General features: G+C 55.1%; 1 protein-coding gene across 3 annotated transcripts in view; it reads right to left on the bottom strand.

The window, feature by feature from the left end:
* Positions 1–25,641, bottom strand: part of PTPRN2 (protein tyrosine phosphatase receptor type N2) — a 618,076-nt gene that overhangs the window by 549,443 nt on the left and 42,992 nt on the right. For all 3 annotated transcript variants that reach the window (XM_042249105.1, XM_042249106.1, XM_027968410.2), the window contains exon 2: positions 2,423–2,473. In XM_042249105.1, the coding sequence (XP_042105039.1) occupies positions 2,423–2,473 (51 nt within the window). The remainder of the gene's footprint in view (positions 1–2,422; positions 2,474–25,641) is intronic.

Genomic DNA, 25,641 nt, shown 5'->3' on the forward strand with positions numbered 1-25,641 from the left:
TGCGGACTTTGTGAAGCCATTCCATGGGAACCCCATCAAGCTTCAAAGTCAGCCTTCAGAGCTGGTGGTGGGGAACACCGAGCAGCCCCTCCGCACGCTGCTCCGCCCAGAGCTGGCAGCCGCCAGCGCTGAGTCCCAGAGCCTCCACCCGCGGCCTGGGGTGTCCAGACCACACGGCCTCGCCAGGCTCTCGGGTGGCCCATGATTCAGACCACATCCATTCTGTTGCTCCGACCCAATCTGTTTCCAGACCGGCTGTACTTCTTCATGGTCTCCAAGTTGTCAAATTAAGGCTCCTTACTATTCCATTTTTCCAGTGCAATAGAACGGAACAGCCCTGTTTGTCAAACTAGCTGAGACACGCCAGGTGCACAACTGGCAAACTCCACCTGTGGTCGCCGAACATTTACATGGGAAAAAGTGTTCTGAGAGCTTCCAACAAAGTTACTGATTTGGTCTGCTTCTCTCGAGAAAGCTTCAGAAGGAAACGAAGAACGGGGGAGGGAGGGAGGGGGAACGGTCGTTCACAAGCCTGGGGGTCTGTGCCCTGAGGACTGGGGGCCGCGTATCCGAGACCCCAGAGGGCCAACTCGAGAAGAAGGTGGGGTGCCCTGAGAGCTGACCTAGGCTCCTCCTAGCTCGGAGGCCCTGCCCGCCGGCCCTGTGAGTGGCTGCCATGGGACAGACACTGCTGCATGAGCTGGGCGCTGTCCTAGAGCCCCCTCCCAGCCCTGGCCTCTGCTCCTCCTCTCTGGGGCCCCTGCAGCTCAACACCAGACTTGGGGAGCTGTTCCCTGCCCAGATTCTTGCCCCATTACCACCCTCAGTGCCAGCCCGAACTCCAGACAGTCTGTCCTTCTGCCCACCCACCTCAGACACCCAGCACGTTTCTGCCGAGAAGCTCCCCACTGCGGCCAGAACAGGGTCCGTGACTCCCCAGGGCTGCCCTGAGCGGGAGCTGGGGGCTGGGCCCACTCAGTCAGCGCCCACGGCGGCGGGCCCAAGCCAGACCTGCCTCTCAGAATCAGCTCAGCAGATGCTGCAGTGTCTTTATTAGAAGAGTCTTATTGTAAAAGTAACACAGGACCGCTTTAATAAACGGCGGCATCAAAGGGACTTCGGTGTCCATTGATGCCCCCCACACCTCCGGCCAGGCTGAGCCCCACAGCCTCGCCCGGGGTCACGAGCCGGGCCAGCACCTTCCATCCCTGCTCGCTGCTGTCCCCTCGCTTGGTCAGGCCACAGCGGGCCCTCAGCTGGACTGGAGGAATATCAAACACCGGCTGTCTCCATAAGTCAAGGCCCACGTGTTTCTGTTTACACTTAAATTGCCTTCAGTTTCCACACAACTCAGAGCTACTCTGTTACGTAACATCAGTACCCTCCACGCCAGGGAGGCAAGCGAAGGTTCGGGGGAAGCAGAGCCTGCGGAGCCGTGACAGCTACAGGCCTGCTCCCTGTCAGGGGCGGGGGAGGCTCTGAGCTGCAGCATTCACGCTGCCGGTCCGCCCGAGCCTGCGCTCACATTAAACATACACCTGTTTCTTTTAGAATCCAACTTCACCAAGTCAGGGCAGATGACACGTTTTTTTTAGTAAATTATTTTCTCAAAAGCTGTCTCCAGATAAAAGCTTCATGAGGTGTAAGCACAAGGAACCGTGCTGGGGCCCAGCGAGAGGCCCACCCGTGCGGCCGTGGCGAGGAGGCTCTCAGGCCGGCTGGCGCACGATGGCCCGACCCGGGTGGGCTCCCATCACACAGCTGCTGCAGCCCCCAGCCCAGGTCAGTGCTCGCCACAACCTGCAGAGTTCTCCCCCAAAAGAGTGAACACAAAACAGAGCCGTCCAGCCCATTGGCATGGTCCCCAGGGCACGTGTGCCACGGGGACACACACAGCTGTCCCAGTCCCCCTCCACGGGCTCCGAGCAGGACTTTCTCGCCAGGATGCTGGCCTAGCTGCCCCTGGTCTTGGCCTTCAGGCCCTCGACAGCGCGCCTGGGGACCTGGCAGAGGCAAGCCAGCTCAGAGGCGGCGGGGCAGAGGCTGCACTGGACCAAAGGGTCCCGGGGGCACGTTCCACTTGTGGGCTCCACCTGCAGTCCTCTGGTTGGCACAGAGAGCTGGGTGCAGCTGGAGCACCCACGCCAGGCGGGGAGAACGCGGCTGGACGCAGGCAGGGACAGAGCCTACCCTGCAAACACTCACCGTGGGGGAGAGGGGACCCTGCCTCACATGGGGCCTCACAGCACACTTGGGGCCCTGCGTGCAGAGGGCATGGTGGGCGCTCTGGCCTAACCCCCGTCAGTGCCTGGGGTGCTGAGGCCAACGTCTGCACACACTCGGAAGAATCAAACATGAGCCCACCCAGGACCCCACTGCACGTAGTGAAGCCAGCCTTGGGGTCACCGTGGCTGGCACTTACCGTTCACACAGGTCTCAGCGGGTCTGCAGAGGCCATCCTCAAACAGGCAGCCTGGGAGGGAGAACAGAGGAGAGACAGTCAGAGCCTCAGTGCGCTGAGGGCCACGGCCCTGCTGGCCCCGGAGTCCAGGGGGCCGCACGGAGCTGGGGGCCTGCTTCAGTGAGAGGATGCTGGGCATTGGAAGCCAGGCCACACGCCCCTGGCTCGGGTCGGGGGAGGGCATGAAGCGGGGCTGGCTCCCCCCGGGAGGACGACCAGCCATCCTGTCGCTTCGTCATCAGGAGGGCCAACCCCTCCTGCTGGGAGGTGGCGATGAGCCTGTCAGGGGCACCTCCATAGCAAGCTCGCCTGGGGCCAGGCCCCCCGTGCTCTGTGCACACCACCACTCGGGTAGCACCTCGGGGCCCTCTGTCAAATCCCCTGTGCCTCACGCCCACGGCGCACACTGAGGCGTCACCACGGCACACGGACAGCAGAGGCGGACAAACGGAGGCCCGTGTGCTCCGTAAGGAAACCAGACGGGAGGTGAGGAAAGCGCTCACCCGCAAGCGGGGCAGGGGAAGCGCATGGAGGGGGCCGCGCTGCCTTGCATCCAGGGTCATCTGAAATGCACCCTCAGGGCCTGCTGTGGCCAGCCAGGAGGGTGTGAGCATGGGAGCAGCTCTCAGAGTGATCCTTGGGGTGCCCCAGGTATAGCCATGCCTGCTCCAGCAGGACCCAACTAAAGCCAGATGGTTCCTGAATACACACGTTCGCTTAGAAGCATAAAGCCTGTACTCCTGTGTCTCCAGCTGACACTCCTATTCGGCCACTGAGACCCAAGTCCACAATCGCCCAGGGAAATGCCCTTGACTCGGCCAGTCAGCTGCTTCAGTCCAGGCGTCCACCCCAGGACTCTCCACATTGTGTTGTGACGTCAACCCGAGGGCAAACTTCTCCGAACAGGAGACTCTCGAGGTGAGGAACCACAGAAATGTAGCTTCTTCCCCTCCACTGTTGCCCGAATGGCTGCCTGTGTCTGGCCAACGGCAGATGCTTGAGAGTCAACGGCAGAGCGGCAGAGGAGGACGAGCAGCAGGACGCCACTAGCTACAGGGAGATCCACCCTGGGGCCCTGCAGAGTCTGCGATCATCAGCTTCCTCACAGGGAATCGCTCTGAAATCCCACAGCTGGAGAACTCATCCCCCAGGCAGATGTGGACTGAGGAAGGCCCAGCTCTGCAGAGGAGGCGGAGCACGGTGCCAGGACCAAGGGTGCGGGTCTCACAGAGGGTGAAACCGCCCACACTCGCAAGAATAAAGGAGTCTCACCCACCCTGTGACAGCTTTACACACCCGCTCTTACGCCCCTTTGCCCCAGAGGAGAAGCCCTCAGAGGGAGGCCCCGGGCACAGATGCGCCGTGACCCGGACGCTGCCCGCGGCCCCAGGTCCAAGCAGAGCTCCGTCCTCCTGAAATAACAAGCCTTGTGAGAAAGCATTCCTCCTCAGTCCGGTCTCGGCGCACGCCATCACTGCCTCCCTCATCCGTGCACAGACCCCCGTGCCCCGCCCCGCTTCTCAGAGCTCCGCTCGCTGCTCGCTCCATTCTCCCTGCAGAGCCTGGCCAAGCGGAGGAGAGGGTAACACCCTGGGGGGAAGCCAGCGAACGCCCCCACTCGCCCAGAGACAGCCAGGCATGGGGAAGCCTAGGGAGACTGACTCTGCTTTGCTTTCCCCCAAAGTAGTGACCTTGAGGAGGTCCCCCAGCTCCTCTGGTCTTGGCACCGTGAGCTTTGAAATCAGGCCAGGGTAGCTGACCTCCACCCTATGTCCAAGGACACCGGAGGAGCCCCAAAGAGACAGTAGGAGGGGCACAATCATGTTAAAAGCCAAATCCCATACCCGCCGTGTGGGTGACCCACAAACTGAAGAACAGTAATATCAAAGAAGTTCTCACACTGTTGCGAAGGTTCTACACCCCACAGCAGACCTCTCAAGTGGGGATCCAGCCAAGGGACTGGGAATCCCCAGGGAATCTGACTGGGAGGAATACTGGCATTTGACTACAGAACTTCCACAGGACTGGGGGAAACAGAGACTCTTGGAGGGTACAAACCAAATGCACACCAGGGCCCAGGGTAGAGGAGCACTGACCCCACCGGGGACTGAGCCAGGCCTGCCTCTGAGTGTGCGGGTCCCTGCACAGGCACGGGTCGACGGTGGCCTGCCACAGGTCAGGGGCACTGGCGGCATCAGTCCTGGGAGGTGCATGTTGACATAAGTCCTTTAGGAGGTCGCCCTGAGCCCTACCACAGAGCTGTGGACTCCAGGACTGGGTTGCCTTGAACCAAACAACTAACAGGGATAGCCCCACCACTCAGCAGACACGTGGCGTAAAGATTTACTGAGCACGGCCCTGCCAACCAGAGCAAGATCGAGTTTTCCCCACAGCCAGTCCATCCCATCGGGAAACGTGCATAAGCTATTAATCCTCATCCGTCAGAGGGCAGACAGAAGAAGCAAGAACTACAGTCCCACAGGCTCCAGAATGAAAACCACAATCAGAAAGCTAACCAAAATGATCACATGGATCACAGCCTTGTACAACTCAAGGAAGTTGTGAGCCACGCTGCGCAAGGACACCCAAGAAGCATGGGTCATGGTGGAGAGTTTCTGATAAAGCCTGGTCCTCTGGAGGAGGGGATGGCAAACCACTCCAGTATTCTTGCCTCAAGAACCCCATGAACAGTATGAAAAGGCAAAAAGATAGGACACCAGAAGTGAGCCCCTCAGGTCAGTAGGTGTGCAAACTGCTGGTGGGGAGAGCAGAGAAATAGCTCTAGAAAGAATGAAGAGGCTGGCCCAAAGCAGAAACGATGCTCAGTTGGCTGGTGGTTAAAGTAAAATCCAATGCTATAAAGAACAATATTGTACAGAAACCTGGAATGTTAGGTTCATGAATCATTTAAATTGGACACAGTCCAGCAGGAGAAGACAAGAGTGAACACTGATGTCTCGGGAGTCAGTGAACTAGAATCAATGGGAATGGGCAATTTTAACTCAGCTGACCGTTACATCTACTACTGTGGGCAGGAATCCCTCAGAAGAAATGGAGTAGTCCTCATAGTCAACAGAAGAGTCCAAAATGCAGTATTTGGGTGCAATCTCCAAAACAGCAGCATGATCTCTGTTTGTTTCCAAGGCAAAGCATTCAGCATCATGGTGATCCACGTCTAGCCGCAATCACTGATGTCAAAGAAGCTGAAGTGGACTGGTTTCATGAAGACCTACAACACTTTTTAAAACTAACAAAAAAGATGTCCTTTTCATCATACGGGACTGGAAGGCAAAAGTAGGAAGTCAAGAGATACCTGGAACAACAGACAAGTTCGGCCTTGGAATACAAAATGAAGTGGGGCAAAGGCTTTGCCAAGAGAATGCACTGGTCATAGCAAACACCCTCTTCCAACAACACAAGAGATGACTCTACACATGGACATCACCAGATGGTCAATACTGAAATCAGATTGATCATATTCTTTTCAGCCAAAGATGGAGAAGCTCTATCCGGTCAGTAAAAACAAGACTGGGAACTGACTGTGATTCAGATAATCAGCTCCTTAGTGCAAAATTCAGACTCAAGTTGAATAAAGTAGGGAAGAGCACTAGGCCATTCTGGCATGACGTAAATCAAATCCCCTATGATTATACAGTGGAGGTGACAAATAGACTTAAGGGATTAGATCTGGTAGACAAGGTGCCTAAAGAAGTATGGGCCGAGGTTCATAAAGCACGAAGCAGTGATCAAAACCATTACAAAGGAAAAAAAGATGCAAGAAGGCAAAGCAGTTGTCTGAGGAGGGCTTACAAATAGCTGAGAAAAGAAGAGAAGCAAAAGGCAAAGGAGAAAAGGAAAGATACACTCAACTGAATGCAGAGTTCCAGAGAATATCGAGAGGTAAGAAAGTCTTCTTAAATGAACAATGAAAAGAAATACAAAATAACAGACTGGGAAAGATTAGAGATCTTTTCAAGAAAACTAGAGATACAAAGGGAATATTTCATGCAAAGATGGGCTCAATAAAGGACAGAAATGGCAAGGAATTAACAGAAGTAGAAGTTATTAAGAAGATGTGGCAAAAATACACAGGAGAATGATATAAGAAAGGTCCCAATGACTGAGATAATCATGATTCTGTGATCACGCACCTAGAGCCAGACATCATGGAGTGTGAAGTCAAGTGGGCCTTAGGAAGCATCACTACAAACAAAGCTAGTGGAGGTGATGGAATTCCAGCTGAGCTATTTCAAATCCTAAAAGATGGTGCTGTGAAAGGGCTGCACTCAATATGCCAACAAATTTGAAAAACTCGGCAGTGGCTACAGGACTGGAAAAGGTTAGTTTTCATTTCAATCCCAAAGAAAGGCAATGCCAAAGAACGTTCAAACTGCTGCACAATTGCATTCATCTCACACGCTAGCATAGTTAACGCTGAAAATGCTCCAAGTACAGCTTCAACAGTACGTGAACCAAGAACTTCCAGATGTTCAAGCTGGATTTAGAAAAGGCAGAGGAACCTGCAACCAAATTGCCAACATCCGCCGGATCATATAAAAAGCAAGGGAATTCCAACAAAACATCTACTTCTGCTTCACTGATATGCTAAATCCTTTGACTGTGTGGATCACCACAAACAGTGGAAAATTTTTAGAGATGGGAATACCAGACCACCTCACCTGCCTCCTGAGAAACCTGTATACAGGTCAAGAAGCAACAGCTAGAACCAGACATGGAACAACAGACTGGTTCATAACTGGCAAAGGAATATGATGAGGCTGTGGGCTTCTCCGGTGGCTCAGCAGTAAAGAATCTGAGTACAGTGTGGAAGCCACAGAAGACATGGGTTTGATCAGTGGGTCAGGAAGATCCTCTGGAGGAGGGCACAGCAACACACTCCAGTATTCTTGCCTAGAGAATCCCATGGACAGAGGAGCCTGGTGGGCTACACTCAAAGGGTTGCAAAGAGTGGGACTGAAGTGACTCAGCACAGCAAGACAAGGCTGTATACTGTCACCCTGCTTTATTCAACTTCTATGCAGAGAACATCAGGCAAAGCGCTGGGCTGGATGGAGCACAAGCTGGAATCAAGACTGCCGGGAGAAATACCAACAATCTCAGATATGCAGATGACACCTCACTAAAGGCAGAAAGTGGAGAGGAACTGAAGAGCCCCTGAAGAGTGTGAAAACTTAGAACTCAACATTCAAAAAACTAAGATCATGGCATCCAGTCCCATCATTTCATGGTAAATAGATGGCGGGGGGGGGGGGAGTCAAAACAGTGACGGATTTTTTTTTCCCTTCGGCTCCAAAATCATGGTGGATGGTGACTGCAGCCATGAAATTAAAAGATGCTTGCTCCTTGGAAGGAAGGCTATGACCAACCTAGAGAGCATATTAAAAAGCAGAGGCATTATTTTGCCAACAAAGGTCCATAGAGTCAAAGCTATTGTTTTTCCAGTAGTCATGTATGAATGTGAGAGCTGGACATTAAGAAGACTGAGCGCTGAAGAACTGATGCTTTTGAACTGTTGATGCTGAAGAAGACTCTTGATAGTCCCTTGGACTGCAAGGAGATCCAACCAGTCCATCCTAAAGGAAATCAGTCCTGGATATTCATTGGAAGGACTGATGTTGAGGCTGAAACTCCAATTCTCTGGCCACCTGATGCGAAGAGCTGACTCATTAGAAAAAGACCCTCATCCTGGGCAAGACTGAGGGCAGGAGGAGAAGGGGGCGACAGAGGATGAGATGGTTGGATGGCATCACCAACTGAATGGACATGATTTGAGCAAAATCTGGGAGTTGGTGATGGACAGGGAGGCCTGTCGTGCTGCAGTGCATGGGGTCGTGAGTCGGACACGCCTGAGCAACTGAATGACAGCACAGGCTGCTCAATGACCCAGAGGGAGAAGCCTCGGCCAACCACCAGGAGCCGCTGCTGAGGGCCAGAGGGAGAAGCCTCGGCCGACCACCAGGAGCCGCTGTTCAATGACCCAGAGGGAGAACGCCTCGGCCGACCACCAGGAGCCGCTGCTGAGGGCCTTGGAGGTTCCTGGGGCTCGGGCCCTCGGGGCGGCCCCTCTCCGTTACTGCCTGGGATGATGGCAGTGCATTTCCTGTGCCCACAGAAGACCTCAAGGAATCAGGATGCAGGGGCGAGGGCAGGCGCCCACTGGGGCCAGAGACTCGCTCACAGTGAGAGCTGAGTGTGTCACGTATGAGTGGCAGGTGGCGCTGCCAGAACAGACAGCAGGAGGACGCTGAACTCACTCCCCAGCCTGCCTGCCTCCTGCTGACAGCCAGGTGTGGTCTGAATAGGACGTGCCTCACAATTCACTCGATCGTCAGCCCCCGAACAAAGACCTGCTCAGTGTTCACCCAGCTTGGTCCATGCCAGGGGGCTGGAGAAAACCCGTGGCAGAGACCTCGACATTTCTTGGTTCTCACAGCCAGAGCACATCTCTCCCAGCCAGGATACTCACTGATTTGACCACTAATTTACTTGTGTTGATACTTGTGCTAAAATTAAGAAAGACCATACTTCATTTTAAATATAAGCCATAAATCACCAGGAGAGACAGAGAGCTTTGTCTACCAGAACTTGGTTCAGACACACTCCTGGCCAAGGTCTGCATACCCCCCGACCTCCACTCACCAGGGCCAGAGTTTAATCTGGGAAGAAAGCCCAGGCTGACTCACTGTAAGGATATGGGCCACCCTGTCCCTGAAGCATGGGCCGTGTGAGCACAGTCCCCTGACACCCCCTGTCCATGAAGGTGGTGTGAGCACAGTCCCCTGACACCCCCTGTCCATGAAGGCGGTGTGAGCACAGTCCCCTGGCTCCTGACATCCACAGATTTCCCTTGGCTTCAGAGCTCACATGCATGTGAGCATGCAGGAGACACTCACAACACAACAGACACACACACACGCACACACACAGAGCTTCAGTGTGACATCTTCCTTCGCTCCGTCTGAACACTGAGTGGGGCCTCGTGGCCATCCTGCTGTGCCTTCTCCTGCTCTCATCAGAACTGCAATCGACCTGCTCTCCCAGGCGGGGCCAGCCCTGCCTCTCACACCCACTCACTCCCACGGCATTTGGGAAGGGTTTGGTCCTGTGTGAGCTGGACCCCGTCACACTGCTGGCTGGGGACTCACCCCTACCGGCCCCGACCTGTCCTCTCCCCTGCAGCATCCCCAGCCCAGCGGGCCCCGCAAGGGAGCCCCCAGGCCCGGCCCCCCAACTCCGGCCCCTCTGCCCCAGCCCGTCACCTCCCAGCCCAAATCAAAACAGCCTGCTCCCCTCCCTCAGGGCTTCTAACAGTGCCGAGATGGGCATAAACACTCACTGACACAACACAGAGGCTTTATGACTGAAAAATGTAAGGAAAAAATGAACGCAAAACAAATCATCTCACCAGAAGGAACAGTTTCCCTCTCACACAGAACAAGAATGGGGGCAGCAATAATGGGTCATCTACAAGGCAACAGGAAGAGCCTCAGAAACCAAGACATTCACACCCAGCTTTGTTAAGCTGAGAACTGATCTCGCTTCTCAGCCAAGAACGGTTTCTATCGCAGCCAAAGAAAACCACGGCGACATCGCCTGGCACAGGGCGACGTGGGGCGTGCTGATAACAAGTATGTTGCGTTTCCCAGCCGCAGTTCTCCCCAGAATGTCTCCTCACACGTGGGTCTTCCGTTTCCCCATCGCCTGTCCCTTCCCCTGGGTGAACGACATTGTGCGGCCCTCTCAATACCTCGTACAGTTTGTTTCTAGCTGCAGTCCGATGAGTGCCGCGAGCCGGCCCCGCGTCAGGTGGGCACCGTGACCAGGCCCCGCGTCGGGCGGGCGCAGTGACCTGGTCCTACGACAACACTGCTTCGCTGTTCCCGTTTTACAGATGAAGAAACCAGGACCCAAAAAGAATAATCACCCATGTCCAGAAGCCCAATTTGTTTCTGCCCCAAACATGCCCCTCCCCACAACTCCACGCCTTTCCAGGGAAAAGGGTGTGTGCTCACCACAGCTCCCGGAGCAAGTAAGGCCACGCAACTTTCACTGGTGGAGGCAGGCCCAGACCTCAGCCGACTCCTCAAGCTGCCCCCGCCCTGCGGCCCTTCTCTCCCTTGTGCAGGGGGCAGACCTGGGGGAGGAGAGCAGTCTGCGCATTATTCCACCAGTGACCAGCCCCCTGGGGCGGTGGGCAGAGGGCTGGAGGGAGGGGCACAGAGGGCAGGCACTGACACCCTTGGGGGCCCTCTGCCACACCCCCATGGCGACACCCCCGCAGTGGCTCTGCCCCCGGCCCAGCGCCCCGGGAGCAGCTCCTGATCCGGCAGGGAGGACGGGAGGTCACTCGGAGAGGGCTGCTGGTGTGCCTGGACTTGGGGCCATCAGTGCCCTGCAGACCAGGGAAGGCATGGCAAAGCCCACCCACGCACTGGGTGCCAGGAGGCCAGGCTGAGGCACGTCTGAGAGCGGACACTGGGGAAACGACAGGGAACAAGAGGAGGACAGCCAGGAGCAGGCCCACCCCGGGCACAAGGACACCCGGCCGCTGGGCAGATGGCTGTTTGGGATGCGGGTTTTGTTGGTGTTTTTCCGGTTTTGGTGTTGATGTTGACTGGTAAGTCTTTCACTTTTTCTCCACTCATCTGGGCCATTTTTCTTTTCCAGGAGCTGCTCCTCGGCTGTAAACATTGAAACAGCAGCAGCCTAGAAGCTGTACACACGTGTGGCCTCTGTAAATGACGCTTCATGCCTGAACCAAACTGTGAGCAACTGAACCCCAGGGGGGAGCAGGCAGGAGCCCCCAGCACAGTGCTCGCAGGCTGGGGGACTCTCAGGATGGGTTCCAGGGCCCATCGGAGCAGAGCTGGGCGCAGGTCCCCGGTCCCTCATGATGCCTGCGCAGGTGGCAGGCAGTCTAGGCCCTCCCGGGGCAGGGTAGATGCTGGGTAAACCAGCAGAGCTGGCTGTGAGGAGCACTCCCCCGCTCATGAAGTAGCTGAACAAGAACTCTCCAAAGCCTCCCTCCCTGACCTGAGGCGTCCACACTCGGCCTGAGACTCAGCCCGCTGGTCGCTCCCACTATTCAGAGCCGGGCACCGACACAGCGGCACGAGGCGCTCAGTGCAGCACGTCCCCCTCACCCCATGACCACCCACCCTCCTCCAGAGGCCCGACGCCCCCGCACCGTGTCTGACCAGCCACTGGGCAGCGGGAGGGGCCCTTGCTGAGGGCAGAGGTCCAGGGCAGGGCCTGGTGGGCCGGCGCCAATAGACCCCTCTCTCTCCGTGGCTGCCGGGCTCTCGGTGCGGGGACCACCCTGGAGAGCAAGAGGCAGATTCGCTGGGCCTGTGTGGTGGGCGCGTCCTCCACGGCCGCAGGGGAGGTCCAGCCTCAGTCCCGCCCCGAGAGACGGCCGCAGGGACCACAGACGGCTGTGGACCAGCACTAACCCATCTCGTAGAATGCCTGTCACAAGCCCGGCGGAACGGAGCTCGCGTCTGACACAGGAAGCGGCCCTCAGCTGGGCAGGATCAGCGCTGTCACCTGGACATCGGCCCAGGCCTGTCGTCCTGAGGCCCACGGCAGCTGCCTGCACTCATGCGCCCACCCTCTCCGCTGAGCAGTAACCCCCTGTCCCCAGGTGGAGGGCGGTACCCGGGGCAGTCCAGGTTCTCACACGGGGCGCACAGAGTCCTGTGAGCGCGAACGCCGGCCTCTCGGGACAGGTACTCAACCCCTCTCAGCCACAGCGTCTGAGGAGGTGTTTTCACCACAGCTGTAGCGGCGCTGGCGGAGGAATGCGGCAGACATGACAGCCTACACACTCTAAGACGGCAGGACAGAAACCTGCCTGTCCCTCACTTGCAGACGCCCCCAGCACAGTGACCCTGCTCCAACACAGTCCCAGGCCCCTGCCCACACGGCCACGCCCCCGGCACACGGCCACACCCCTGCCCATAGCCCCGCCCTCAGGGCACGGCCACACCCCGGGTACACGGCCACGCCCCCAGCACAGCCACGGTCCTGCCCACAGCCTCACCCTCAAGACACAGCCATGCCCCACCCACAGCCCCGCCCCCAGGCACACGGCCACACCCCTGCCCATAGCCCCGCCCTCAGGGCATGGCCACGCCCTGGGCACACGGCCGCGCCCCCAGGCACACGACCACGCCCCTGCCCACAGCCCCACCCTCAGGGCACGGCCACACCCCCGAGCACACAGCCACGCCCCTGCCCACAGCCTCGCCCTCAGGGCACGGCCACGCCCCCGGGCACACGGCCACGCCCCTGACACGCTGCCACACCCTGGCAGGGATGCTATGTCTGCCCACTCCCCCTAACCTTCAGGAGTCCACACGCCTTGGGTAGCATCCTCCCCTTATCAGTGTGGCTTCAATGGCAGAGCCTAAATGCCACTTTGTCGCCATGTCTCTCGTGGAAACACTAAGGGCTTGAAGCCCTAAAGTTCTGTGAATTGCCTTGCATCCTTTTGTAGGAACTCCATCGGCAGAGAAGGTGTGAGGATGAAGAGATGCCCTCTCGAAAGCCATCTTCATCCGTAATATTCCAAGCGGAAGCGCAAGGCCGGCTCCGCCCTGTCTTCTCCCCATCTCAACCCCAGGCACAGACCCCACACAGGCGCCCCTGCACCCACTGCGCTGCTTCTGGATGTTTCCATCAGATCAAAAGCAAAAACGTGTTTCAGGGCAGGGTATCCAGGCAGGAGCAGAAAACCACTTCCACGTAAGAACCCCCTTCTCTTGGAACAAGACTCTGGAAAACGAGCAAGAGATTAAAGAGCTGCAGCCCAGAGCGCACAGCCGAAAATGGTGCTCACTTGGGCGGCGAGGGCACCCAGACCTCAGATCAAAGCCAGAGCGGAGGCTTCAGAGATGGGCGGGGGGGAGGGGGGGCGGGAGGGGGAGTGGGAGGGGAAGGGGAGATGGGGGCCCCCACGACGGCTGGGAGGAGCCGCAGAGGCAGGCCTGCTCCCACGGCCGGCACGCCCCCTCCCATACCGTCCACCGGCTCCTTCCCCTCACAGGCGGTCACGCCAGGCTCTGCGAGGGCCGTGAGGGCCTCTCCCTGCGGCAGACCTGGGTGGCCAGCTGCGCTGCGGGCAAAGCACACCTAGGGCAGTGACTTCAGCCCCACACGCCCGCTTCACCAGGACGAGGTGAGTTCTGAGTGTGTCTGTCACTGTGAGTGTCTCCTAGCTTTCTGTCCTCAGACAGGTTTTCTGAAACACAATAGTATCTTCCAAAAAATGGATATTTGCTGACTTATTCTTTTGGATTTAGGAAGCATTTTTAAGCTTGTTTCCATAGACACAAAAGTAAAGCAAAGCTTTGGAAAAAAAATATTTAAGAAAGAGCCTTGAATGTCAGATACTGAGGGTACAAATAGCCGCTGCATTAGGAGGAAGAACGGGAACCCAGAGACCCCCGGCTCGCAGTCATGAGCCAGGCCAAGGGCAGCAGCTCCGCGTGAAGGAGCGGCATGGAGGGGAGAGCAGCTGCCAGAGACAGATGCAGCGGGCGCAGGGCCGGCCCCGCAGGGCTGCTGCCTGCGCTCCGGCTCCGGTGAGAGGGGGAAGACCAGGCCAGCGATTCTGCCACGTACGGGCCCCGCACAGTCGTATAAACTCCAGGACCCTCCTCAGGAAATCTATCTCATTTTGCCGTCCTCACATGATAGAACACACGGTTCTCAAGCCTCGGTGCCTGTGAATCATCCAGGGTCCTGGTAAAACGCCACGCTGACTCCAGAGGCCAGGGGCGGATCCCAAGTTTCTTCATTTCCAACAAGAAGCAATGGCATCGCATGTAGAAATGATTTCACTTTAAAATTCTGAATCAGCCTACTACATTTTTAATTTTTCTATTCTGAATCCAGGATAATGGCTTTCCACTGTTGTGTTGGGCTCTGCCTCACGTCAACATGAGTCAGCCACAGGCATTACATGTCCCCATTCCCCCACGCCCCCCACCCCTCCCCTTCATTGGATGTTTTCAATGAACACTGTGTTACTAAGGATTGTATTATAGAGTAAATGTAACAAACTCTTTATGGTGTATTCTTTGGATCCAAATTCTGTATTTTCCCATACGCCAAGGGACATGCCTTATTCAAATTACCATGTATGAGCTATGAAAGAAAAGTCATACATCATTTATTGTTTATGAGTATCTTAAGTTCAATTTTAAGACAGATGTATATTTAAACATATATTTTAATTTAATCAGGATTAAAAAGGTGAGAACCGATCCCAGGCCTGATGTTTAGAATTCTTACACTATGAACTCAAAAACATCAGATGTCTATTTCAGATAATCTTTTAATTCAGTTTTGAAATGATGAGATAAGAAAGAACATTTGGCATTTCCCTGATGGGTGAGTGGTTAAGAATCTGCCTTCCAATGCAGGGGACACAGGTCTGATCCTGGGTTGGGGAGGTAAGACTCCACATGCCCCAGGGGAACTGAGCCCTCGGGCCTCAACAAAAGGTCCCGCATGCCGCAGTGAGGGTCCTACACGCTGCAACGGAGACCCGACAGTCAAAGAAATGAATGCTAAAAAAAGTTTGCCATGTGTGAGTGCTTGTCCAGGAGGGACACAGGGCGCTGAGTGTGGTCTTCATGCCAGCACGGAAACGCAGATGAGACGACTGTCACCGCAGGCCCCTCCCGCACGGATGCCCGCCACGCTGGGGACCCAGACACACCAGGAGGACGCGCTGGGGGTCGAGGAAGGGTGTCTGGGGGGTGGCTTCCGTACTCCTGACGTTGCGTTCCTGCATCTTTCGCCTCCTGCAGCCTGCTGTCCAGCGCAGGACCAGCTGACACGGCGGAACAAAGAAGAAGAACTGAAGACGGTGCTGCAGTGAGACGAGCGCGCAGCGTCCAGCTCGCTGAGCCCCGTCCAGGCGGGGCCGCGGGCTGAGAGAACTGTCTCCTCCCTCCTCTCTCCCGGTTTAGTTAGGCTCCTGTCCAATCCTCTCCTAGCCTCCGCTGCAGTCAACCGAATGCCACGCTGCCTAGCACCCCTGAGATCTGAGCACTGCGCCCGCTGGAGGGCCAGCAGACGCTCCCTCGGCTCAGGCCCCACACGTGGTGCCCCCAGGCCCGCACGAGATGGCCAGGCTCACTGAGGGTGTGAGCACAGCGCCCTCGGCCGGGAATCCGGCCCCCGGCCACACAAGGCACCTCCTTATCACGAGGGACGTCCGGGAGGCTGGCGCTGGCTCTTCCAAACCCTCCCGCCGATGTCTGGGAGGCAGGAGTCCTGGAGAACAGGCCTGCCGGGCACTGCTGGCTTTCTCGCCCCGACAGCGTAGAGGAGCAGCTCGAGCACACAGCTGCTCTGCGTCTCAGGAGGCAGCAGAACTGAGCCCTGGAAAGAGATGACCCAAGCAATGCCCGCAGAGAGGGTCTCACGCTGGAGGAGCCACAGCCTCCCAAGCAAGCCTCGCCGCCGGACAAGGCCCCCAGCCCAGCAGACATCATCCATGATGAGGGGGAGCTTTGTGTTGGGACAGCTCCAAGTATCTCAAGCATTCTATTCTGCGCAGTGTGATTTTATCTGCTGGGTACTTCCTTTACTGACCTTGTGATTCTGAGCATTGCGCAGAGCAAGGCTTCTCTCTTGAAACAAGACAACTGTCCAACAGGCCGCCATGGGCCCTGGTTCCAACCCGCCCGCCCTGTCACCTGCACCCGTCAGTGCCCAGGCCCGAGAGGGGGCACTGCAGGCTCCCCGGGGTGTGCAGGCCACGGCCACAGGCTGCTGCAGGCCAGATCCTCTTGGGACCAGCCCACCCGCCTGCTCCCACCTCCTGCGGCCATGCCGCCCTACGGCAGCTGAGCACAACACCTGTGACAGATGCTGTGGCCTGAATGTGTGAAAGTCACTCAGTCGTGTCCAACTTTGCAACCCCATGGACTATACAGTCCGTGGAATTCTCCGGGCCAGAATACTGGAGTGGGTATCCTTTGCCTTCTCCAGGGGATCTTCCCAACCCAGGGATCCAACCCAGGTCTCCCGCATTGTGGGCAGATTCTTTTCCAGCTGAGCCACAAGGGAAGCCCAAGAACACTGGAGTGGGTAGCTTATCCCTCTCCAGAGAATCTCCCCAACCCAGGGACTGAACTCAGGTCTCCTGCATTGCAGGTGGATTCTTTACCAGCTGAGCCGCACCATCATTCACAGAAAACTTAGGCGGCCCAGCCCCTAGAAGGGAAGCAGGCTGCCCTAGGGCCAGAAGGAGGCTAGAAATTGGGCTCAAAAGATGGGCAGGAACCGAGACAAGGCAGCCCCGGGACCTATCCAGGGGTGCAGCCAACCCAGGGAGCTCCTGCTCAGGGTGGGAGGGGGCACCAGCTGGCCTCGCCTCAGCCAAGTGGGCTTGCGTCCCCAGCACAGCTCACACGGGGCAACCCCATGCCCCCAAGCCTGGACACCGTCGCCCAGGAACCCGTGGGCCGTTCTGGGGGCCCTGACACCGTGGGCTCTAAGCTCACTTAGAACACAATCTGTTTTTTTTTCACATTAGCAGCTGAGTCACTCAGCTGGCCCATCCTGTACCGTTCCCAGCACTGGCCTCTGGACACCAAGAACCGACTGTCCCCATCCTCGTGAAAATGCAGTCTTGCCGAAGCCGCAGCCTAAGTCTGGAGTTTACCTGTGCAACTCCAGCCTCCCTCCAGCCCTCCCAGATGGGAGTCCTATACAGATTTAATAAGCAGGTCAGTCCTTCCCAGCTGTACTACGTCTCAGAGCGGCAGGGTCGAGCCAAGTCCTGCACTGGATGCGGGACCATGTCCAGAGTGGTCTAACCACCAGCGTCTTCGGTGAAAAAACTGCCCCAAATGCCCACACGAGCCTTCTGCACTTGCCACAGCTCTTTGACCCCACGAGCAGGACCACAGACTCTTCCTCCAGAGGAGGGGGAGACCACAGGCAACGAGCCACAGGCCCCCAAACCCTGCCCCACGGGAGGCGCAGGAACTGCGAGTCAGTGCTGCGAGTCAGGTCAAGGAGCCGGCGTCCTCGCCATTCCCCTTCTGCAGACCAGAGTTAACAGGCCAAGATGGGGCTTCCCCGGCCGTGCAGTGGTTAAGCCTCCACGCTCCCATCACAGGGGACACAGGTTTGATCCCTCACCAGGGCAGAACCCACATGCTGCATGGCACAGCCAAAACAGTCGAGGTGATGGAGAACCAAAGTTGAGCGTCACTGCAGAGAGCAGGACCAGAACTGTGCGCACTCCCCCACGGAGTTAGGAGGAATCCACTCTCGAGACTCCTCACCCCGTTTCAGTCTCCGCGGCCTCGCTGACATCTCTGATATGGGTTCTGCTGACAATACGCTCTAGAAGAGGGCAAGCCGCCAGCCGGCATTCCCCAGGCACGAGCTCACGGGCAGCGCGGCAGAGACAGGGCGCTGAGCCCCGCCTCTGCCCCGCACTGGCAGGCTGGCCAGAGGCCCTGCTGGGCACGGGCGGGAGAGCACCTCTGCCTGTAGGTCTGCACCGGAGAAGCGCGGGGCGTCGGCACGACCGCTTTGCTCCACGCCTCGTGCAGGACCGTGGGCAGCTCAGCCCTCTCAAACTGCAGTTCCACTCAGCAAGCGTTCATTCAAGGTCCTTTACGGGCCTTAAATTTAAAAATACAGACAAACACGAGTGAAATACAGAGGCTCGTCCCCAGAAGCCGCTGCGAGAAGCGTCCTGCGAACCTTGCTTTGGGGATGGTGACCCCACCTGGGAATGTTTCACGGCCTCCGTCCACAAAGTGTCGAGGACAGGCTGGAAAATGTGCCATGTCTTGTGAACGCCTGGGGACATCCCTCTGGGCCTGGTTCTCAGAGAGAACACTTGATGCTCCCAGCTTTATGACCCTGCATCTTGGCCTCTCCTGCTTGGGTCCCTTGTGGCCCCAAGACAGAGAATAACTTTGACGTCCCAGGTGCCCACTCAGCCCACAGCAGAGGTTCAGCAGCGAGAAACTAATCGCACGTGGGAATGAGGGAGCCTTTTCTCAGATTCTCGCCCCGTGAACACCTCACTCCCTCAGCCCCCTTTCTCATTCTCACAAGCGCAGAATAAGCCTATTTTATCTTCTCAAAGATTCCGTCACAAGAAGGAAGCTCTGCCCTCTCACAGCCACGGTCACCCCCTTGTAGCCCCGCTCTCTCTTTCCTATTGTAACAGTAAAGCAGCTCACAGACGTCAGAAATGCTCCCACTTGACGAAAACCTAGAATTCCCTGTGGGAGAAACAGCCACGTTCTTAGGAAACTGAGGAGAGGAGAGGCAGCCACGAGGAGGTCAGAGGTGAGTCAGAAAGGCCATCAGAAAGGGCACGAAGACGGCTCGGAGCAGGCGAGTGCGACCCCAGAGACGCGGAGCTGACGACGGAGGGCCGGGTCCTGCTCGGTGCTGCTCGGGTCCTGCTCAGTCCTGCTCAGTGCTGCTCGGGTCCTGCTCGGTGCTGCCCGGGTCCTGCTCGGTCCTGCTCCGGTCCTGCCCGGGTCCTGCTCAGTCCTGCTCGGTGCTGCCCGGGTCCTGCTCAGTCCTGCTCAGTCCTGCTCGGGTCCTGCTCGGTGCTGCTCGGTCCTGCCCGGTCCTGCCCGGGTCCTGCTCAGTCCTGCTCAGTCCTGCTCGGGTCCTGCTCGGTGCTGCCCGGGTCCTGCTCGGTGCTGCCCGGGTCCTGCTCGGTGCTGCCCGGGTCCTGCTCGGGGCGCAGGGCGGAGCCTTGAGAACTGCGCTCTGCCGTCTGACGGCCCCTCCCACAGCAGCCTCTTCTCAGACGCGCGGCCCTCTGTGGCTCGCGGAGAATCTCAGCAGCGCAACGTCGGCGACTGATGCGCCATTATCAGTTTTGTTTTGTTTTCTGGAATCAAAAGGCTGAGAAGAGTTGGCTGGGACTCGGGGCCAGGAAAAATGCCAGGTTAACTTTCTTCCTGACGGCTACAACTCTCCACCCTCTTCCAAGGGGCAAATTACCATGGAACCCCCTCCCTCCTGCCCCCCTCCACGTCTTCTCCTCCTCCTCCTTCTCCCTCAACAGAGAGGCAGTGGGGAGAACCGATGTCTGGACTGGCAAGACCGTGGCGGGGCCCATCCCCAGGGCTGGTGTTCCCAGCCTCGCCCTGTCCCTAGAGAGCAGCGCGGGTTTTGTGGTTCCACTTAAGCGACTGGACGCAGGCGACCCTCTGAGGTGTGTATGTGGGATTACATCAATGACGCGGCAGCCAGAAGTAGGAGAGACCTGCGGACCACAGAACTGTTTCTCCCTCCAGTTTTTCTAGACTGTGCACCTTGGAGCCCCGTGAAAGACCCTCCGGACAGGCGGGTACCCTTGTCCCCTGGATGTACCCCAGCAGACAGTCCACAGGCCTTGCTGAAGAGAAGGGGAAACTTCCGCAGCCCTGCCCTGTGGGTGACACGTGGATCTCCTGAACGTTTCCGCTCAAGCATCATGTCCCTTTGGCCCCAGAGGGTCAGCACGAGCACGTGGGCAGGAGCCCTGCACTGTGCCCCCGTGCAGACCAGGGTTGTTAGTGCAGCATTTAGGAGAAATCATCCGTAAGTGAAAGAAGCCAGTCTGGGACTTTTGGAAAAGGCACAACTACAGAGACAGGAAAAAAATCAGTGGTTGCCAGGGGCCCAGGGTGAAAGGGCTGACTAGCTGAAGCACGGAGTAATTTTAGAGCACTGAGCCGTCTCTATATATTGTGACATCGTGCACAGCTGACTCTACGTGGCCTGTTAAAGTCCACTGAGGTCTACTGGATAAGAATTCGCCTGCCCTTGCAGGGGACACAGCTTTGCTCCCCGGTCTGAGATGATTCCACGTGGCTCGGGGAAACTTAGCCCACGCACCACAGCTGCTGAGCCCACAGACAGCAGTGACTGGAGCTGTGAGTCCAGAGCCCCTGACCTGCAGCAGGAGAAGCTGCAGCCGAGAGACGCCTGCCCTCCATGAGAGAGCAGCCCACCCACTGCAACCAGGAAAAGCCTGAACACAGTAAGTGACCCACACAGCCAGAAATTGATAAATACATAAATACATTTTTTTTAAAGCCATATAAATGGGAGTATTCAGGGAGAGCCAACTGAAAGAGCTCCCAATGACCAAAAGCTGGAAATTTTTAGCAGAAAAAATTAAGTAGTACAAGATTATTAACCAAAGTATAAAAGGAGTCAGTGAATAAATAAATGATAAAAAGAGACCAAGCTCCTGTGCAGAATTCCGAAGAATGTGCAACATAACCCCAGTCATCAGATGTGAGCCGTACGCAGTGACTCCCTTCCAAAGGGAACAGCGTGGAAACAGAGGAGAGAGGCACTTTACACACGGACACCTTGCAGACACGGCTCAGCCAGGAGAGCAAGGTCAGCGTCAACCGGGAGGGGTCCTCTTGCCCTTGTGCACCCATGATGCGATGTGGCGAGACAGGAGCAGTGTTTGCGTCTGTGGTCCTCCTCCCAGACACCCAGAGCCTAGTGTGATCATGAAGAAACTGTCAACAAAGCCAAACTGACGGACAGTCTGCAAAACACCTGAGCAACACTCCTCAAAACTGTCAAGGTCACTGAAAACCAAGGGGGTCTCAGGAAAGGTCACGGCCAAGGGAGCCTCAGGAGCCACGACGCTACTGTGCCTGGAGCTGGAAGGCCTCCTGGAGCACAAAGAGGACACGAGAAAAACTAAGGAAAGCTACACGAGATGTGGGGTTCAGCTAACAGCAGTGTGTCAACACTGGGCTTCCCAGCCGACATGAGTGGTGAACAACCCGCCTGCCAGTGGAGGAGACGCCAGAGACGTGGGTTTCATCCCTGGGTCGGGAAGACCCCCTGGAGGAGGGCACGGCTATGCACTCCAGTACTCTTGCCTGGAGAATCCCGTGGACAGAGGAGCCTGGAGGGCTACGGTCCACACAGCCCCAGAAAGCCAGACATGACTGAAGCGACCACATTCCCACACACACGTATCAATGTTGGTTCATTAATTACAACAAATATATGTACTAATATAAGATTTCATAAGAAAAGAAACTGGGTGTGCGTTATATGAGAATCCTCTGTGCTATCGTCAGCATTATTTTCAAATCTCATTGTTCCTTTAAAAAGTTGTTTTTCAATAAACAAATATATATGCATTTATACAGGCTTCCCCTGTGGCTCAGTGGTAAAGAATCCACCTACAATGCAGGAGATGGGTTTGATCCCTGGGTTGGGAAGATCCCCTGGAGGAGGAAATGGCAACCCACTCCAGTATTCTTGCTTGGAAAACCCTATGGACAGAGGAGCCTGGTGGGCTGCAGTCCGTGGGGTCGCAGAGAGTCGGGCATGACTGAGCGACCGCACACACATGCACACACACATATGACACTATGCAGAAAACCGGGCGGACTCTGTGACCAACCCAGTGTGTACAGACTCATACACAGTGCAGTCACACGACGGAGTACAGGAAACCAACACTCCACAAGGCAGCGTTTCTATAATATGAGGATAAGCTTCAGTTCAGTCCAGTTAAGCTGCTCAGTCGTGTCCGGCTCTGCGACCCCATGCATCGCAGCAAGCCAGGCCTCCCTGTCCATCACCATCTCCAGGAGTTCACTCAAACCCATGTACATCGAGTCGGTGATGCCATCCAGCCATCTCATCCTCTGTCGTCCCCTTCTCCTCCTGCCCCCAATCCCTCCCAGCATCAGAGTCTTTTCCAATGAGTCAACTCTTTGCATGAGGTGGCCAAAGTATTGGAGTTTCAGCTTCAGCATCAGTCCTTCCAGTGAACACCCAGGACTGATCTCCTTTAGAATGGACTGGTTGGATCTCCTTGCAGTCCAGGGGACGCTCAAGAGTCTTCTCCAACACGACAGCTCAAAAGCGTCAATTCTTCGGTGCTCAGCTTTCTTCACAGTCCAACTCTCACATCCATACATGACCACAGGAAAATCACAGCCTTGACTAGACGGACTTTGTTGGCAAAGTAATGTCTCTGCTTTTGAATATGCTATCTAGGTTGGTCACAACCTTCCTTCCAAGGAGTAAGCATCTTTTAATTTCATGGCTGCAATCACCATCTGCAGTGATTTTGGAGCCCCCCAAAAATAAAGTCTGACACTGTTTCCACTGTTTCCCCATCTATTTCCCATGAAGTGATGGGACCAGATGCCATGATCTTCGTTTTCTGAATGTTGAGCTTTAAGCCAACTTTTTCACTCTCCACTTTCACTTTCATCAAGAGGCTTTTTAGTTCCTCTTCACTTTCTGCCACAAGAGTGGTGTCATCTGCATATCTGAGGTTATTGATATTTCTCCCAGCAATCTTGATTCCAGCTTGTGCTTCTTCCAGCCCAGCGTTTCTCATGATGTACTCTGCACATAAGTTAAATAAGCAGGGTGACAATATACAGCCTTGATGTACTCCTTTTCCTAAATGGAACCAGTCTGTTGTTCCATGTCCAGTTCTAACTGTTGCTTCCTGATCTGCATATAGGTTTCTCAAGAGGCAGGTCAGGTGGTCTGGTATTCCCATCTCTTTCAGAATTTTCCACAGTTTATTGTGATCCACACAGTCAAAGGCTTTGGCATAGTCAATAAAGCAGAAATAGATGTTTTTCTGGAGCTCTCTGGCTTTTTCGATGATCCAGCAGATGTTGGCAATTTGATCTCCGGTTCTTCTGCCTTTTCTAAAACCAGCTTGAACATCTGGAAGTTCACGGTTCACGTATTGCTGAAGCCTGGCTTGGAGAATTTTGAGCATGACTTTACTAGTGTGTGAGAGCATTCTTTGCCATTGCCTTTCTTTGGGATTGGAACAAAAACGGACCTTTTCCAGTCCTGTGGCCACTGCTGAGTTTTCCAAATTTGCTGGCATATTGAGTGTAGCACTTTCACAGCATCATCTTTCAGGATTTGCAATAGCTCAACTGGAAATCCATCACCTCCACTAGCTTTGTTCGTAGTGATGCTTTCTAAGGCCCACTTGACTTCACATTCCAGGATGTCTGGCTCTAGGTGAGTGATCACACCATTGTGATTATCTGGGTTGTGAAGCTCTTTTTTGTACAGTTCTTCTGTGTATTCTTGCCACCTCTTCTTAATATCTTCTGCTTCTGTTAGGTCCAGACCATTTCTGTCCTTGATCGAGCCCATCTTTGCATGAAATGTTCCCTTGGTATCTCTAATTTTCTCAAAGAGGTCTCTAGTCTTTCCCATTCTGTTGTTTTCCTCTATTTCCTTGCATTGATTGCTGAGGAAGGCTTTCTTGTCTCTCCTTGCTATTCTTTGGAACTCTGCATTCAGATGCTTATATCTTTCTTTTTCTCCTTTGCTTTTCACTTCTCTTCTTTTCACAGCTATTTGTAAGGCCCCTCAGACAGCCATTTTGCTTTTTTTGCATTTCTTTTCCATGGGGATGGTCTTGATCCCTGTCTCCTATACAATGTCACGAACCTCATTCCATAGTTCATCAGGCACTCTATCAGATCTAGTCCCTTAAATCTTCCACTGTATGTATAATCATAAGGGATTTGATTTAGGTCATACCTGAATGGGCTAGTGGTTTTCCCTACTTTCTTCAATTTAAGCTTATGCTACATTAAGTTCTGAAAAGCTTGCTAAAAATACCAAGAGTATAAACAGCAGCACTGAAGTCTGTAGTGGCCTTCTATATCGAGCAGTAGGAATATATTGCCATTTTATTTTCCTCTTTTGTGCATCTGTGTTTTAAAACATGCTATTGTCTTTGTAGTATGAAAAATTCTACAGGTTATCAGTTACTGGATTTATAACTCATTGGATAAAAGAAGCTGAGGACAGGGTCTTGATTTCTTCACAGTTTGAAAGTGGTTTTGACTGTTCACTTACTCAGCCCATCACCCCAAGAAAACCAAGAGGTCTGTTTCATGTTTAAAATGCCCAGCATCTTGTATCAACAAATCCTGAATTGAACAAAGCAGATCCCAAACTGAGAAGCTGTAACCACATGACCCTCCTGATGCTCCATCCAAGACTGAGTCCAAGAAGGGTAACTCAACAGGTCTCAACCTTGTCTTTTGTCTTCGAGGGTTTCCTCATCACACCCAGGAATATCAGGGGTCCTGGGCTGAGATCTCTCAACCACACGCCAACAACCTGGGAAGGCACACACAGTTGGTGGGGACGAGCTTGTGATAACAGGCAGGAGCCAATCAGAGGCGATGCTCAGAGCCAGGGAAATAATTTAGCCCATGTGGCCCAAGACGAGACAGTCTCAGCTTTGGGTGTGCTGGAGCTTTGGGTGTCCCCCAGGAACATAACACACCCCACAGTCCAGGACAAGAAGATGGCTCCCACTGGCAGATGAGTCATCGTTTCAGCCGCAAGAGCTCACACATGCGTAAGAGCCACGCTTCCTCTGCACCCAGAGCAGTCAAGGGAACAGGTAAGAACCAGACACACTTCCCAAACATATCACCCACCAACATGCAAACACACCACCAACACACATACACACCAACACGTACACACACACAAACCACCAACACACACACACACCAACATGCAAACACATCACTAACATGCACACCACCAACACACATACACACACACCACCAACACACACCCACCACCAACACATGTACATACCAACACACACACCCCACCAACACACACACACCAACATGCAAACACATCACTAACATGCACACACACCACACACACACACAACACACACACACCACCAACACACCCAACACACACACACCCCACCAACACACACACACCGCCAACACATGTACATACCAACACACACACCCCACCAACACACACACCCCACCAACACACACACACCAACATGCAAACACATCACTAACATGCACACACACCACCACACACACACACAACACACACACACCACCAACATACCCAACACACACACACCCCAACATGTAAACACATCACTAACATGCACACACCCCACCAACACACACACACAACCAACACACACCCCAACATGCACACACACACACCAACACACACACACCAACATGTAAACACACACACCCCAATACACACACACACACACCAACATGCAAACACGTCACTAACATGCAAAACACCACCACCAACACACACCCCAAGATGCACATACACAACACACC

The sequence above is a fragment of the Ovis aries genome, chromosome 4, assembly GCF_016772045.2.
Source record: "Ovis aries strain OAR_USU_Benz2616 breed Rambouillet chromosome 4, ARS-UI_Ramb_v3.0, whole genome shotgun sequence".
Lineage (NCBI taxonomy): Eukaryota > Metazoa > Chordata > Mammalia > Artiodactyla > Bovidae > Ovis > Ovis aries.